Source organism: Macrobrachium nipponense, chromosome 11 (assembly GCF_015104395.2).
Source record: "Macrobrachium nipponense isolate FS-2020 chromosome 11, ASM1510439v2, whole genome shotgun sequence".
In the NCBI taxonomy this organism is placed as follows: Eukaryota; Metazoa; Arthropoda; class Malacostraca; order Decapoda; family Palaemonidae; genus Macrobrachium; species Macrobrachium nipponense.
Genome location: NC_061087.1, coordinates 84,690,347 through 84,709,109, shown reverse-complemented (window position 1 = coordinate 84,709,109; position 18,763 = coordinate 84,690,347). Strand labels below are relative to the sequence as shown.

Genomic DNA, 18,763 nt, shown 5'->3' with positions numbered 1-18,763 from the left:
CCTGTTTGGTGAGCAAACTATTTCATGCTGCAAACAAAGTCTAGTCATGCACTTTTGCATGCTGCTGGTCATGATTACTTGCTGCAAGCAAACATCTAATTGTCGGAAATGCTTTTTTATTGGAGCCGTTGGGTTGAGTGTAAGACTTACATGTTTTAATTAAGAACTTTACATTTGAAAATTCTCTTCTCTCTTCTCTATTCTCCGTGTTCTCCTCTCTCTCAATCTCCTCTCTCTCTCTCGTCTCTCTCTCTCGCTCCATCTCTCCGCTCTCTCCTCTCCTTTTCACCCTCTCTCCTCTCTCTCCATATGCTACCATGTCATTGCACAGGCAAGTGAAATGCTTTGATATTTTAGATAATCTTAGTTATAAAATTTAGATGGCTAGAACAATTGTGTATATGTATATATATATATATATATATATATATATATATATATATATATATGTGTGTGTGTGTGTGTGTGTGTATATGTATCTATATATATATATATATATATATATATATATATATATCTGTATCATATATATATCTATATATATATATATATATATATATATATATATATATATGATATATGTATATATATGTTATGGTATAATATATATGTATTGTATATATATATATTTATAGTGGTATATATATCATATCTCCCTATTTCTATCTATATATATATATATATACATATCTATCTATATATTATCTATATATATATAATATATATATATATAAGAGCACTATAATAATTTTTCAATAGAAAATCAGGTATTTGTCAAGGTTTTGTTTTTGAGTCTTTAAATAGCATGACTAATGGTCATTTGATAATACCATCAATAATACTTAAGTTGCAAATCATTTGATTGAATTCTCAAATGCCGTAGTAAAATAACTAGCAATGATATTATAGATAGAAATATGATATTTCAACTTTTGTTCCATTGGTCTGCGTGTCTTCGATTTTTAACCACTTTGGAGTGATATACAGGTACTAACTAATCGGATTTCTCGGTTGATTTTTATGTCCTGTCATTATTAATATTATGATTAGGCATTGTAGTGATACCTTGGTATAGTTAATTCAATATTATGAGGTTGTTACTGCTGCTGTTGAAATACTAATAATAATAATAATATGGACGACATCAAGCTGTATGGTAAGGGCATCTAGGAAATAGATTCCCTAATCCAGACTGTAAGGATTGTATCTGGGAACATCAGGATGGAGTTAGGAATGGAAAAAATGCGCCTTGGTCAAAATACAAAAAGGCAAAGTTACAAAGACTGAAGGGATAAAGCTACCAGATGAGGATAGTATCAAACACATAGATGAGACAGGATACAAATACCTGGGAATAATAGAAGGAGAGGATATAAATCACCAAGAGATGAAGGACACAACCAGCAAAGAGTATATGCAGAGACTTAAGGCGATGTCCAAGTCAAAACTCAACCCCTGAAATGATAAAAGCCATAAACACATGGGCAATACCAGTATAATCAGATACAGCGCAGGAGTAGTGGAATGGACGAAGGCTGAAATCCGCAGCAGACCAGAACACTTGGAAACACATGACAATACACAAAGCACTACACCCAAGAGCAAATACAGACAGACTATACATAACACAAAAGGAAGGAGTGGGAGGGCTACTAAACATAGAGGACCACGTCAACACCGAGAGCAGAGCACTGCTCTGGGGCAATATCTGAAAACCAGTGAAGACGAGTGGCTAAGGAATGCACGGGAAGAAGGACTGATAAAAGTAGACGAAGATCCAGAAGTAAACAGAGACAGGAGAATAACAAACAGAACAGAGGAATAGCATAATAAACTAATGCACGGACAGTACATGAGACAGATTAAAGAACTGGCCAGCGATGAAACATGGCAATGGCTACAAAGGGGAGAACTCAAGAAGGAAACAGAAGGAATGCTGACAGCAGCACAAGATCAGGCCCCAAGAACCAGATAGGTCCAAAGAACAATAGATGGAAATAACATCTCACCCATATGCAGGAAATGCAATATGAAAAACGAGACCATAAACCACATAGCAAGTGAATGTCCGGCACTTGTACAGAACCAGTACAAAAACAGGCATGATTCAGTAGCAAAAGCCCGCCACTGGGGCCTGTGCAAGAAACACCAGCTAGCTTGCAATAATAAGTGGTACTAACACCAACCTGAGGGAGTGATAGAAAACTATCAGGCAAAGATCCTCTGGGACTATGGTATCAGAACAGATAAGGTAATACGTGTCCAGTAGACCAGACGTAATGTTGATTGACAAAATAAAGAAGAAAGTATCACTTATTGATGTTGCAATACCATGGGACAACAGAGTAGACGAGAAAAAGAAAAAATTGATAAGTATCAAGACTGGAAAATAGAAATAAGAAGGATATGGTATATGCAAGTGAAAATTGTACCCATAATCATAGGAACACTAGGCACGATCCCAAGATCCCTGAAAAGGAAACTGGAAAAACTAGATGCTGAAGTAGCTCTGAGACCCTTGCAGAAGAGTGTGCTACTAGAAACAGCGCACATAGTGAGAAAAGTGATGGACTCCTAAGGAAGCATGATGCAACCAGGAGCCCCACACTTTAAACACCGCCGCCCCCCAAAAAAAATTATTATTATTATTATTATTATTATTATTATTATTATTATTATTATTATTATTATTATTATTATTATCGATGAAAATCGGCAAACTATACGTTCCAATTAATGATAAGAAAAAAAGACCCTTGAAGTGAAAATGTGGTAATTTTTTTCCTTTTTATACACACTTAAGAAGACATACAGGAAAAAAATCACCTAATTTTTATTATTATTTTATAATCAGACAGGTGTTATCGTGGCCAACAACTACACCCACCTGGTGAAGCCCCTGCTAAGTAATTCTCTTCGGAGGCGACGCCGTAAGAGGCAGGATGTAGATGGCTCTGAGGAGGAGTTTGAAAAGACTCCAGATGGTCTCCATGTCATTCATTCTAGGAGCAGGAATTCGAAATGCGCCGTTTACAGTAAGTTATGTTTCTGTTTAGTGTGTGTGTTTTTTTTAATACATAATTTGTTCATTTCATATATTTATTGTAATGACTGGTGCTTTTGTAATGCCTTTTACAGGGAGTTTAGTAATTGCTGGCGTTGGGACATGGATTTAGTTTAATATTTTGTATTTCGAAATGCCGGTGAATTTTGCGAATTTTGCGTTATAACCTTAAAAAATTGCAGTTATTAATAGTTCAATAGTTCCCCCTTATCTGCTATAGCTACATTCCAGAATCTACCGTGGAAAGCATGAACCGCGGAGGATAGACCATCCACAAACCCTGGATGTAATTTGAATGCCATGTACACACACACACACACACACACACACACACACACACACACACACACACACACACCCAGAAATGACTTTTAAATTCTAATGTTGTAACCAAATCCAAGAGAGACTGGAACCAGTTAAAAAAAAACATGTACCCCGTTAAAGACAAAACAGTTGTGAAATGCATTATGTAGTGCCCATGGGCATCATCTGCGGGTGGGACATATCCATCCCCCCTCCAACTTTTTATTCCGGGACAATCCCCCTGCCCCTCCACTTTTTTATTCGGGGGGGGGGGGGGGCGGGGGGGGGGGGGGGTGGCAACATCACAATCTCCCCCTACTTTTTCCTTTCTAGTTATATTTAGGCTGGTGCAGTGATTATTTTCTGAGTTTTCTGATGGCAGTGTTTGGGCATTATTGTTTTACAAGATATATAAATGCTCTGCTCTGTTGCTGTTGTCAGCTTACTCCCTAGTTGAAGTCGATGGTTTTAATGGTCCTCCACCAGCTGTTTCAGTCTCGTGTCCCCCTTTTGTTTATTTCTTTCTTTCTCATGTTATTTTGTTTTATACCTACAACATAGTAGGTCATACCACAACATTGTGAACCTTGCCTGTCCTTCAGCCTAATAGTGGGTTTCTTTTCGCAGAGTACGTCAGACATCCCCCTCCAGTTATCCATCCGGCTTGAATTCGATCGTTAATCTCTTTGTCCATATTATTGACAGCATCTCTTGTCCAGCCAAAAATACTTACATTTAAAGGCTCGCTTCATGTTCACTTCTCCCAGCATACTAATCGTGGCTCGCTGATCATTATTATCCATCCCATTTGTTGGACCTCATCCTTCTACTCTCTAACGTGTTGTATTTCTGCCAGGATATCTTTCTTGTTCCTTTCTAATTTATGCAACCAAAACGATATCATCCGCAGCCATTACGTCCAGAACGACATTGAATAAGGATGAAGCCTCGATTAATTAAGTTTTATATAAAAATGCGATTGTGTGCAGGAGAGATTTGCCTCGGGGAATGGACTGCGCCCCCCTCCCCGCCCCCCCCCCCCCGCCCCCTTTTATTGTTTGTAGTTCAGCATTGCTGTTGTTAGCAATGACATGATTTTTCATTTTCCAAAGCCGGGATAAATAGGGAGGGTTGGGATGAGGCAGAGCATCTGGCCGTAAAACATCTATTAAAATCCGTCATGAAATAAGCTGTCTCCACTGTTAGGGGCTGTTGATTTTAATGTTGCCACTACTCAGATTGAGCGACCACCCTTAATTAACAAACTCAGAAGGCGCATTTATTAAAACGAAAGAAAATGGAGAGAGTATAACACTGAATAATGATAGGGATGAATAATAATGAGCAGTTACGAGTTACATTTTTGGTGGCAGATAAAACTAATATCGCAGATTCAATGTATACATTACTTGGTTAATTCGCAATACATATGCGTCAAATTGAATCAAAGCCATATAAAAAGAGGCTTCACAAGAAACCACCACTCGTACTTTTCAAAACTTTGGACAAGTGTTTAGCTGAAATTTTGTGAACTTATCAGCCCCGCAGTGGGTTAGAACTGTCAGTGTAGCTCATACGGTGCACTGTAGGCATCACTTAAGGTTCTTTGGAGCGTCCCTCCCTCCCTCCCCTACCTACAACCCCTTTCATTCCTTTCAATATTCGTATCTCTGTTCACATTCTCTCTCTTCCATCTTACTTTCCACTTCTCTCCTAACAATTGTTTCAGTATTATTTTCATTGCTGAGTGACCTCGTAGGTCCCCAACACTTGGCCTTTGGTCAAACTTTATATCTCACTTCAGCAATCTTATCAGTCCTTTTACATTAAAAATTATATGCATTATCAGTATTTAATAAATATGCGAAGTAAGTTGCTTGGATTTGTAGAACATTATTGAAGAATGGCTCTTTAATGCATATCAGTCTCAGAAGTAAAACCACAGGAAAAACTCTCATGTTCCTCATCTATCAAGCTGTCCCCCCCCCCCCCCCCCACCCCCCCCCCCCCCCCCTCCTGAAAAAAAAAAAAAAAAAAAAAAAAAAAAAAAAAAAAAACAAAAAAAAAAAAAAAAAAAAAAAAAAAAAAAAAAAAAAAAAGAACGGAAGGCGAACTGCTCGCTTGATTTACCTCCTTAGAGATGATTAGCCACACAACGAGGCTCCTCAGACTTTCGGTTCTTTCAAGTTTTGGGTGTTTTTGACTCACTTTTGTACACTGCGTCATTCTTAGTATTGTACTGATAGGAAACAAATTCCTATCAGTGCTCGCAAAACGGAAACTTGATTAATTATCAAATTTGATCGAATGTATTCTCCAGATTCCATAAATGGTAACTTAAATGGATCGTTCATCATTAGAAAATGAATAATAAAAGTCGTAAATTCTGACGCAATTTGCTCAAGTTTTTTCCAAATTCGGATAAGGCACCGAAATCAGTAGACACAAAATATAGGAAAATACCACTGAAAGCATAACCAAAGCTCTGGTATAACTACACAAAGGAGCGTGGATAATATAGCCTTAGATGCCAAGGTGCAACAAAAATATTGGAAAACGGGCTGTTATTAATTATTATTATTATTATTATTATTATTATTATTATTATTATTATTATTCCAGTAACCCTCTTTTATACAGGTTCTATTAAAGGAGATTGCTGCTTCAGCTGCATTGATTTTATAGAAATTCTTTTTGATTATCCTTATAGCGGCTTTTTTGTTACTATGTGAAACTGTCGAGTGACGCGCCCATGTTGGACATTCTCAGTAGGAAGGGAATCTAAAGGTCGAACCAGGAAAAAAATTGTATCCAAAAAATTCCTTCGCCAATGTGTTCTGATAGATCTCTAGTATTAAAAAAAAAAAAAAAAAAAAAAAAACACACACTAACGTCCGGGACCCTAGCAAAGTTTTTAGGAGGGCAACAAAATAACCAGAAATCGAGATTTTATTTTGCGTTTTCGCGTTATACTCCTAAACAATGCTTTTTATCGAAAACATTATTATAGTGTACTTCGTGGCATTAATATAGCACCCATGATTTGACAAAGGATGTTAAACCCTGAAAATGCATTTTTTCCCGAATTTTGCCTTTCAACTTTTTTAACGGGCATTTTCTAAAAACAGCTTCGCTGTATTATTGTATAATTATTGTTTGAAACTGTTAATTACTGTTTGGGTTTAATTGGACAGTTTATGTATAAAGGTATTTCTGTTGTTGTGGGTTATTAAGGAAGAGATGTAAATGACCATTTATGACTAATTGAGTTGTTAATTGTCAATGATTATTTAAGATGTTCTCTTGGAGAGTGGGGAGTATGTGTGGGTAGTAAGTTGAAGTCAAGCCCTGTAGGAGATTATTACCTCTCCACCAAAGGATCTTTGTGTGTCTGTATCCATTATATATATATTATTTTTTAAGTAAAGAAGAAAAAACCAAGTCTGTGTTTCTTTACTGCCACAATTATTAATATGTAATATTGTCTCAATAAATTGTCTGTATAATGGAGTATAATAATGTATATTTTACTCGATTTGTGAAAGTGGCCCTACATGGTTTTGAAAATGTTTCCAGTGAATTTCCATGAGCGCGCTACTTTCACGTTCGATATATGAGGTGAATAAAAAAATTTTCGCACTTGAAATAGCAATTTGTATGAGTAAGACGATAGTCATTCTGACCATAGCGAATTCTTGGATTAGAAATCGTATTATTTGCTATGGCCCGGCCGTAACGTTTTTATCAAGCGCTAAAAGCAAGGTCCTTTAAATATACTCGGAGTGTATATTTAAAGGACCTTGGCTAAAAGATTAAAAATGCATTTTGACGAAAAACAACTTTTTCTTTGTAGATGAATAAATTGCATACACATTGGTGTATACCAATGTATGTTGTACCCGATTAGTAGGCTATGTATTATGTCTAGTGAAATTCGGAATAAGGTTACGTACGATACTCTGAAACGCTAGTTGCTTTCAGCCAGGATCCTGGCTTTCAGTATATGAGCAAAATCGTGCTTTTTCAGATTTATATGTCCTTCTTCCGAATGTCACCGGATATATAATACACAGCCTACTAATCGGGTACAATATACATTGGTAAACACCTTTGCGTGTACAATTTATTCAACTATATAGAAAAAAATTGTTTTTCATCAAAATGCATTTTTAATTTTTCAGCGTTTGAAAAAAAAAAAAAAAAAAAAAAAAAAAAATTACGTCCGGGTCAGGTGGGGTTATAACTAATGAGACGATTTCTAATATAAGAATTCGCTATGGCCAAACTGACTATCTTCTTATCCTTATGAAATGTTATTTCAAGTGGAAAACTTTTTGATTAATCTCATATATCGAACGCGAAAGAAGCGCAATTTTGGAACTTCAGTGGAACCACTGGTTCCATGCAACGTAAAAGCACCATACAAACAAACAAACAAATACACCATTTTACAGACAATTTATTGAGACCTTGTTATATATTAATAGTGCAGCGAAGCTGTTTTTAGAAAATTTCTATTAAAAAATTGAAAGACAAGATTCGTAAAGAAATGCATTTTCAGGGTTTTAACATCAACCCTTGTCGAATTATACTTGCTATACTAATACCACAAAGTATACGCCATTATATATCATTAGAAAGCTAATTTAATGTTCTTTAATTTCTTATATAATAATGTTTTCGATAAAAGGCATAATTTAGGAGTATAACGCGAATACGTAAAAAAAATCGCGATTTCGGTGGGGTTTTGCCCACTAGAACTTTTGATAGGGGTTGCGGACACTGGATCTTTTATTTTTTTATTTTATTATTATTATTTTTTTTTAATATTAGACACCTATCAGAACATATTGGTGACAGAATCATTTGGTTACAAATTTTTGTTGGTACGACCCTTAGATTCCTTTCCTTATGGAATTTATTTGGGAACTCTTGTCGAACCCTACCAAGGCAAGGCAAAGGCAAATGGCAAATTTTATTCTATCTTCACAAATTGAATAAGATATATATTATACACCATTATATAGAAAATTTATTATATTTTAATTGTGCAATTAAATTTTTTTTTAGAAAATGCCTATTTAAACATTAAAAGATGAAATTCAGAAATAATGCATTTTCAAGGTTCTAACATCAACCTATGTTGAATCATAGTTATTATACTAACAAAGCAAAATACAGTGGTCCCCCCGTATTCGCGGGGGATGCGTACCAGACCCCCCGCGAATAGTTAGAATCCGCGAATGTTTGTAACCCCCTCCAAAAATACTCATAAAACTTAGCTATCCTTAACATGCAAACACCAAAGTAGCTAAAAGGACCATCCTTCATCAAATATACATAAAACATCCTATTATGGTTCATATTAATCTTTGAAATATTATTAATACTGTTTTAAAGTAAATCTTACATTTTATGGTTATACATAAATACGTACATACGTATTATGTACGTACTGCATGACTTAGTTACGTATGTGAAAATAATTCAGTCCCCCCATAAGTATTCAGTCATGCACGTTTTCTTTCATACTGTTACTATTTGAGACATCCATTTTCTTTTTACAAGGGAAACAAATGTATGTGAAATCAGAAGCGATAGAGAGAAAGAACAAAATTTGTATGAACATTAAACAATTGTTTTATGCTAGTACAACATATGTAAACCGGGTACTCACCAGTGATGAATGTTGATTAAAGATGATGATGATGAATTAGCCGTGCAGTCCGATGAATGACGATGAAGATATGACTGCACAGCTAAGCAGAGGAGTTACATATCCTCTGAGGGCGCCTCTTCACCTTCAGGAGGCGCTTCGGGAGGCGGTGACTCAGGCGATTTGGGAGGCACTTCTTCAGGCGATTCAAGAGGCACTACTTCAGGCGATTTGGGAGGCTTTGGAGGGTCTTTCTTCGTTCGTGTGATGAACATTGTGATTGGCAACTGCTGCCGTTGCTTCTTCATGGTGGTGAGAGCTTGATTATAGGGCTCCAGTGCTGTGTCTAGAATATTAGAAAAATTCAAGGAGCGCTCCATGTAAGGATCCCATGTTGCGACAAACTCCTGGAGGTCGTTTACCATTTTTTTAACTTGGGACAGGCATTCCAAAGTCAGGCCCTCCTCCTCCTCCTCCTGATCCTCTCCTGAACCTGGAGTGTCTTCTTCCTTGCTGGCGGAGACTTTCGTCAGCTCTTCCAAGTCCTGGTCAGTAAGGGGGTCAGAGTGGGCATCGATGAGGGTGCCGACTTCTTCCTCGGTGATATCGTCAAAGCCCTCACCACCAAGAATTTTTGCCAACTGGACTGCCTTATTATTGGCTGAATGCTGGATTTCCTGGGGAGAAAAGCCTGTATAATTATGGACACAGTCTGGCCACAACTTACTCCAGCAGGCATTGAGTGTCTCCTTCTTCATGTCCTTCAACGACCACTCAATGACAGACAGACACGTGGCAATCGTGAATTTACGCCAATAATCTTTCAGCGTAAATTCACTGTCACGGTCCATTGCATCAACAAGGTGCTGGAGGGAGTTTCCCGGTGTAGAGTGCCTTGAAGGCACGGATGACGCCCTGATCCATAGGCTGGAGGAGAGAGGTGGTGTTGGGAGGAAGGAACTCAAGCTGAACTCCTTTGGAATAAAGATCGAGAGGGTGGCCACCAGCGTTGTCCATTATCAGCAAGACCTTGAAGTTGATGTCCAAATCGGCCAGGTATTGCCTAACTTGAGGAATGAAACTCTGGTGAAACCAGTACTCCGTCAGGACTTTGGTGATCCAGGCCTTGGGATTATGCATCCAGAAGATGGGCAGTAACGCCTTGTTCTTGTTCTTGAGTGCCCTGGGATTTGCAGCCTTGTAAATGAGGCCTGGTTTCAGCATGAAACCAGCCGCATTCCCGCACATCAGGAGGGTCACCCTGTCCTTTTGTGCCTTGAATCCGGAGGCTTTAGCTTCATCCTTCATAAGGTACGTCTGGGACGGCATTTTCTTCCAGAACAAGCCAGTTTCGTCCATATTGAACACCTGTTCTGGGCGATATCCTTTCTCCTGGATTATTTTCATGAAGGCCTGCGGATATTTTGCGGCTGCCTCTTTGTCTGCAGATGCAGCTTCCCCATGTAGGGAAACAGACTTTAGATGGAACCTTTTCTGGAACCGGTGGAACCATCCTTTGCTAGCCTGAAATCCTTGGGGAGCTGAGGACGGTCCCGGTTGTGGTTCTTCTTCTTCGTCTTCCTCTTCAGGAGCTGGTTCTCCAAAGCCCAAGAATTCACACGTCCCTTCTTCATCGCCTGCCAGTGCCTCCACATCTTCGGCTTCGGCATCCTCTTCCTCACCACCTTGTGAAGCAGTAGGAGTTGATAGCTGCTGGTAGATCTGTCGTGCTTTTTGGCGTATGATGTTGGAGTCAAGGGGCACGTTCTTCTTCTTGCAGTCCTTTATCCAGAACGCGAGTGCAGATTCCATTTTCACAATGGTTTTGTCTCTCACTGTGGACACAGCCTTTGCGGTGCCATAGAATGTCATACTAACACTTTTTCTTATTTCATTTTCTTTTTTCTTTATATATCTAACTGCGCTCTCATTCACTTTGAAATGGCGGCCGACTGCAGCGTAACTTTTTCCCTCCTTCAACATATCGAGAAGTTTCACCTTCTCGTCAAGCTTCATTACGGTCTTCTTTCTTTTAACTTCTTGGCCAGAAGCCTTCGCGTATACCCGTAAGTTTCTGCGCAGTGAGGCTGCTGGGTACTAGATGCGCGATACCCACAATTCCATCTCCGCGAAATGGGGCCAGGGTTCAACCAATCAACACCAAGTGTACAACCAATGAGCGACAAGGAAAATGAATGCTGCTCTTGGATTGGCTGCTGTGCAGACAACAGCCAATAGCGTTTTAAATATCATTTCGTTTGGGTACTGCTCAAAGAAGGCATCACGGCATCATAAGATTTGTTTATCTGCGGAAAGTTGGCTTGGGTAGAGCATCTTTTAAGAAAACCCGACTTTGTTACCGACATTTTGCTGTGTTTACATGAAAGTATTACAGAACTGTAATATTTGAAAATTAATAAAGCTTTTTTCATCATAAAAATTTATTTTGTCACGAAAATATACTCATTATGTACGTATGAAAAATACATGTACATGTACGTACTGCGTGCCGCAGACAGAAAAATACGTACCCTGCTACAAATATGTATATAATCATTGTCTTACGTACTTTAGATATGGTCTGTATACTTTTATTATCATCGTAAAACAATTTATGTACGTACGTACATACATATCATAATTAGAAATCATCTTAAAAAATTTCATAAAATGTACTGCCTGCACAATGCGTACCCAATTGACCCAATACGTATTTATGTAAGTTCAATGGCTGTGTTGCTAAACTACAGCATTTCACGCTAGATCTGGAGTTTTCAGATTTAATCTAGCACCATTGTTTTCCAATTTGCGCGGTCGCGCAATCCTAGAGATTTTTATGATTATCTAACGTGAAATTTGGCGTATTATCGAAGGTAATGAACAAATTATTAATAATATATTAACACAGTGGTGCTTAAAAATCTGCCCTGACGCCAATTTTACAAAAACAACAACTGTCACGTGTGTGACACACCTTTGAATGTCTTTGAGACAAACCCTAAGGCTATAATTATAAGATTAGTATAGGGGTTGTTTTTCATTTCCAGGTACTGCTTAAATCTCCTTCCTACATCCACCCTGCCCTTGATCTCTCTCTTTTCTACATCTTACAGTTATCCAAGCGAGAGGTTTTTTTTATGGGATAACATAGGCCCTCCAATTGCTTTTGTTTTCATCTGGAAAATATTTATTTTGTATACAATTTCCTTTCTCGGCTGTGAAGTTGATGTCTATCCGTGGCTGTGAGATGACCAGGAATGACATGTAAGTCAGTGTCAAAGTAACTCTACACTTCAGTCAGACCAAAACTTTGTTGCCATATCGTATTCAAGCAATACATATTCTGTTATTGTTTCCTATCTATCATTTTGTGTGAGAGAGAGAGAGAGAGAGAGAGAGAGAGAGAGAGATGGCTGTACGTATACGATTGTTTATTTTCTCAGTGGCCAAACTCACTCTGTTATGCTTTATTTCATATTATGTTGCTCACCAATTTATACCTACGATATTTTTATTCAATTCATTACATCAAGATTTATAAGGAATGTCTAATAAACAGAAAACCATATCATTATGAAATGTCCTTGAACGAATAGTAAACACATAAAAATTCGCATCCGCGAATAGCCGGGGATGACCGCGAATAATTATGTATATGTTCCATAGAGAAACCCGCGAATGGGCGAGTCCTTCCGCGAATAATTTCTAGATAGGTTCCAAAGAAAAATCCGCGAATCAGTGAGTCCGCGAATCCGGAGAACGCGAATACGGGGGGTCCACTGTATACATCATTATCTATCATTAGAAATTTTATCTACTTAAATTCGTATATAGTAATGTTCTTGATAAAATGCAGTTTAGGGGTATAACCAAAAGCCCAAAATTTTGCTAGAGCCCCGGACGTTAGGTTTTTTCTTTTTTGGTAATACAAGGGGCCTATTAGAACACATTTATCAGGGTAAGTGAATTATGGCTACATATTCCTTAAATTTTTACAAAAGTATTTAAAAGTCAATTCAGATACGACTGAAAATTAAAGGCCAATGCTTCTTCTGGCCACAACCAGATATTCTGAAGCAGTTTTTGTGAGTGGGTTGATGGAAAGTATTGTGTTCTACCCTATTTATAGTTGGGAAAAAGCACCTCTTGGTAGTTATTAAAGAGGGCTTTTCTTGTTGAGTGAGGAGAGCCTCCAACAGGCGCAGACGTCTGTGATCTGGGGGCTCTCCCTATTATCTTCATGTTCAGACTAATATCGTCACAGGAGATGGCTTCATTGTTCACCACCTAAGTGTTGTTCCTGATGGCCCCTTCTTGTGTGTTGCTGGAGATCCTCTTAGACAGATGCATTGTGGTCATTCCAATAGAGATGCCCGGGCATCTGGGCATATGAATTGGTATACTGCGTTCATCTACTTCAAGGGTCTGTTATTGGCGGGGTGGGGTTTTTCCTCATGATCAGGTCCTTCGTTTGGCAGTTCTTGTAATAGATGACAAAATCTATGATTTCACCTTCTTCAGTAGGGGAGACGATCTTCTTCATGGCCTCTTCGTCTTCTCGATACTGTGAGTGCATTGTTCCCTTGTAGAAGACCATGATTTTGACGTTGTCCTGGGGATGGGCTGCAAGCTCTCGCATCCATTGTACAATCTGTTCAGGGTTGTTCTGACTTCCTAGTTGATAAGCTTTTTTGGGTATCCATTGTTAACAAGCATTTGCGAAGCACAGTCGAGTTCTTGGTGAGTGTCCCGCCAGGTAGAACAGTGGGTGAGAGCCTTTCTTATGAAAGCCCTGACTGTCGTGTTCTTGAATCTGGTGGAGCACTCACTGTGACCGTTTAAGCACATTCCTAGGTTAATCTTCTTCGTGTAAACCGAAGTACATAGGCCGTCTTCGGTCTTACTTACAAGGACGTCAGGGAATGGGAGCTGGTCATTGGTACTGAAGTCAGTGGTAAAGTTCAGCATACTACAACGTTGGAACACATGCTGGACAGCTTCTATCTTTTCCTCATCATCAGCTTGAATGAAGATGTTATCAATGTATCTTGTGTACTTGCTGGGAAGTCGTATTTGCATGAAGACTCTCCTCCACAGTTCCCATGTAGAAGGTAGCAAATAGGATGACCAAAGGGATCCCATTGCTACACCATCCTACTGGTGGAGCATCTGGCCTCTATGGGTAGAGAAAGGGGCTTTCTTCGTGAAAATCTTGAGGCGAGAGGATGGCTCCTGTTCCTGGAGAGTCGCGAATTTCTTCAAGGAACTCCGCTGCTGAACTCAGGCTGTAGTGGCTCAGGACGTAGGGGGTCAAATTCTGGTTCAGGCATTTGGTCAAGGTGGAAGTAGGGGCAGGCATCTGGCTGATAATAGGGTGGAGAGGGTTATCATCTTTGTGGGTCTTGACATTGCCCTACAGATATCCCAGGCTGTAGTCTCCTATGATGAGTGGGATATGTTCAGCGTTTGTCACGTCATTTACAGCACTGATGATATTGTTGGCCTCTCTCTTGATGTCTTCACTGGGGTTCTTTGTCAGGCACTCGAACTTTGTGTCATTGGACAGGGTGGCATCCAGTTTTTTATGGTACTCCGCTGTGCCAATCAAAACGAAGGCTGCTGTCTTGTCCACCTGTTGAACCTTGATGTATTCCTGCTCTTGTAGTTCTTTTGCTGCCTCCTTCAACTCCACGCCCTTCAACCCCTTCTACTTACTGAAGCCATCATGGAACATGGAGCCTAAACAACTGGTATTTTCTCCTGTGAGTTAAAGGAGACAGCAAAATAAGTATAAGTGCAGGAGAACATCACGGTTCGACGGGTGGACAACACGGCAGTCTTTGTTTTGATTGGCATGGCAGAGTACCATAAAAAACTGGGTGTCATTCTGTCTGATGAAACTAAATTCAAGCACCTGACATAGAACCCCACTGAAAACATCAAGAAGGAGGCCAACAATATCATCAGCGGTGTAAATGCTGCGACAAACTTTGTACATCTCCCACTCATCATGGAAGACTACATCCTGGGATATGTTTACGGTTTTGTCAAGACCCACAAAGATGGTATACCCTCTCCGCCCTACACCTGAACCAGGTTTTGACCCCCTAGTTCCCAAGCCACTGGTTGATGAAAATATAGGCATGATATTGGACCATGTCTTAGGGACCAATCAGTCTCTTCACTCGATATCCCTTGAGCTTCCTTGTGCGCCCTCCTCGAGGTTTGCACAAAGAAAGCCTCCTTCTCTACCCATAGAGGCCAGATATTTGGCCAGAAGGGTGGTGGTAGCAATGGGATTCCCCTTGGGCATCCTATTTACTAATTTCTACATGGGAACTGTGGAGGAGAGAGTCTTTATGTAAATACAACGTTCCCACAAATACTCAAGATACATTGACAACATCTTTCAACCTGATGACAAGGAAGAGGTAGAATCTGTTTGGCATGTGTTCCAACGTCGCAGCATACTGAACTTTACCCTCAAGCTCTGTACTAACAACCAGCTCCCCTTCCTCGATGTCCTTGTGAGTAAGACAGAAGATGGCTTATGTACTTCAGTCTACACGAAGAAGACCAACGCTTAAACGGTGACAGTAAGTGCCCCGCCAAAGTCAAGAACATGACAGTCAGGGTTTTGTAAGAAGGGCTCTCACCCACTGTTCTACCTGGCGGAACACTTACCAAGAACTCAACCATACCTCACAGATGCTCGTTAAAAATGGATAACCAAACAAGCTTATCAACAAGGAAGTCAGAACAGCCATGGATATGTGGTCCAACGGAGGTGAAAGCTCGCAGCCACATCCCCAGAATAACGTCAAGATCAAGATTTTCTACAAGGCAACAATGCACTCACAGTATTGAGAAGAAGAAGAGGCCATGAAGAAAAGATCGTCATGGAAAATGTCTTCCCAACTGAAGAAGACAAAATCATAGATTTTGTCATCTATTACAAGAACCGCCGAACAAAGGACCTGATCATGAGGAACGCCCCGACCCCGCCAATACGAGACCCTTTGAAGCAGACGAACATGGCACACGCACACATGTGAATAGTTAAAATCCACAAATACTTAAAACCCCTCTAAAAATGCTTATGTATACTTGAGCAAGATGCATTTAGTCATGGAAATGATATGAAAATTTAGTAATTTGTGAATATTTCTCAGTGAAAATACCGCAGAAGGCGAATTTCCCATGAATAATGGGCATATATACAGTCCATTGCACTAGGAATGATATGAAAAAAAAAATTTTGAGTCTTGAAATAAAAAGTAAAATAAAAACTGGAAGGTGTTGCACATTGCTGTTATTCTTTGTAATAGCTCTCATTTTTTTGCTATCACATTAAAAGCCCTTGCCAGTAAGCAACTTAGTTGAAGATATTTTCGCTTAATCGGAGAGTAAGCCTACAAACTACTTTGTTGTGGTTGTTGTTCTTGTTTGGGAGTAGGAAAGCCCTATGGGAAGCCTAAAAAGATCTGAAAAGGGTGTTTCATGTTGAGTTAGAGATACAGGAATTTTAGGATAGGATATTTATGACTTATTTATTAGAATTAAAATGTGAAAAATAAATAATGTGCATGTTAAACAGTACAGAACAATTATTTCTAGTAAAATATAGCATTTTATTTTGATTTTCATTGGTGAAACAATGCACTATTTGATGTAGATTTTAGCACTCGCCTTGAGTAAACTCGAGGTTGCATCACACCTTGTTAAAATGGATACTAATTTAAATGTTCTTCCAGGTGTTCAGGCCATGAGGGCACCCAAGGAAATTGTTATACTTCCTGATAACTATCAGGAAGACCTTAATGCTACAGACACAGAAAATGGAACATCTGAAAATGCAACAGTGACTGAAAACTCCAAAGAGAAGAAGCATAACATCTCAAAGAGAGCAGCCGTTGAGAGACTTCAAATTGAAACTGCTGTGTTTGTTGATGATAAAATGTACACCGTCATTGATAGTCAGAATCCAAAGGCAGATAACATTGTGGAGACCATTACTGACATTGTTTTCGCTATCATGAATGGGGTAAGAATGACTTGTATGAATATAGTTTTGGTTTGTTGATAGAAGTTGATGTGTGTGATTGAAATCTACCAAAATGGTAACTACCATTCATCCTACTTTTAGAACATACGAAAGGAAAGGATTGTGACATATTCTAACAGATCATCAATAGGTACCTCTGTGAATAATGATATCAAGTCCAAACTTGCAAGTCTAGAATCACCACTAACTTATGTTAGTTATTATTTATTGAATCTACAATGGTATTCCTTGTATTAGGAGCAGAAAGGGTACCAACAAATTTTTTAAGAATATCAATAAGGTACGTTGCTAAACTGCATGAAGCGGAACCAGCGGAGTTAATAATTAGCCTAGCAGCTTTGTGTAACTCCTGATCTAATTTTTAGTAATTTATATTTGAAATGTTTTTAAAGCAGTAGTAGTATATCAAAGAAAATCACTCCATGCAATACAGTATGGGTCAGGGGTGTTGACAACCTAATATGTATTTGGCCACAGAATGAAAATGTAAATTAAATTAATTGGCCCCATTAGTGAATTTCATGATAGAAATGGAAAATTACGGTAGCATACCCTTTTTGGATGACACAATATACACAGAAGTAGTTTGTAATGGGTTTAGAATGTACAGAAAACCCACCAATATTTTTGTCACATATATTTTCATTCTGGCCAAAGCAATAGAAAAATAAGTTTTTACGGCCATCCTCTTAAGATTATCACATACATGTAGTACATATCTCTTAAGTATGTTGAAATGAAATAGATGCTTCATAACAGTTAAGAAGTTAAATGGCATGATTTTGTATGAGACAGTGCATTAAGAGGGACAAAAGAACTTTTTATAGTTTGGACAACAAGAAACTTGAAACACAAATATATGTACTTGCTTGCACTACCACATATTTATATAATTCAAAAGATATTCCCCTCTCCTCAAGAACCTTGGAGTTAAACAGCATTGAAGAGCATTAACACAAAGAAACAAGTACTTTTACAGAACTCCATACAGCATGAAAAATGTTTATATATATCAAATGCCATGTAAGGCATGTAGTATCAATTATTATACTGGTCAAGCTAGAAAATCATTGGAAAAGAGAATAGAACAAACAACATAGAAGGTATGCAGATGAGAACAGTGGAATTTTCATCCATGTTAGTGACTACCAACTTGCCATCAACTGGACAGAGGCTAAAAGATATAGGTAAACTGTTCTGATAACATAATGAAAAGAAATATTATAAATTCATTTTGTACATGAACTTCCCTGACAGATATATACTTAGCTATAGTCTCTGACGTTCCCGACAGAATTTCAAATCTCGCGGCACATGCGACAGGTAGGTCAGGTGGTCTACCTTACCCGCCGCTGGGTGGCGGATGTATGAACCACTCCCGTTTGCTTGTCAGATTTTTCTCTGTCGCGGGAACGATAACAACTGTTGTCGGTTCCTCTCGATAGTTTTTCGATTCTCGCTTGCCTGGAGTTAATTTGGACTTCTTTTGGTGACGTATTCGCTTGCTTTGGCTTGGCATACGCTGATTGTGGACCGGTTTGATTTTGATTTTGATTTTCTTTAACGATGTCTGACCTAGATTCAGTAGTTAAAACTTCGGTTTTGTTTAGGGTTTGCGTGAATGAAGGATGTAAGGTGAGGTTGCCGAAAGCTTCGGTAGACCCCCACACGGTTT

The 18,763-nt window shown here is 38.7% G+C and overlaps 1 protein-coding gene across 2 annotated transcripts in view; it reads left to right on the top strand.

The window, feature by feature from the left end:
- The window catches only part of LOC135206747 (A disintegrin and metalloproteinase with thrombospondin motifs adt-2-like), a 315,467-nt gene that overhangs the window by 243,002 nt on the left and 53,702 nt on the right, over positions 1 to 18,763 (top strand). For both annotated transcript variants that reach the window (XM_064238233.1, XM_064238243.1), the window contains exons 5-6: positions 2,855 to 3,035; positions 16,778 to 17,067. In XM_064238233.1, the coding sequence (XP_064094303.1) occupies positions 2,855 to 3,035; positions 16,778 to 17,067 (471 nt within the window). The remainder of the gene's footprint in view (positions 1 to 2,854; positions 3,036 to 16,777; positions 17,068 to 18,763) is intronic.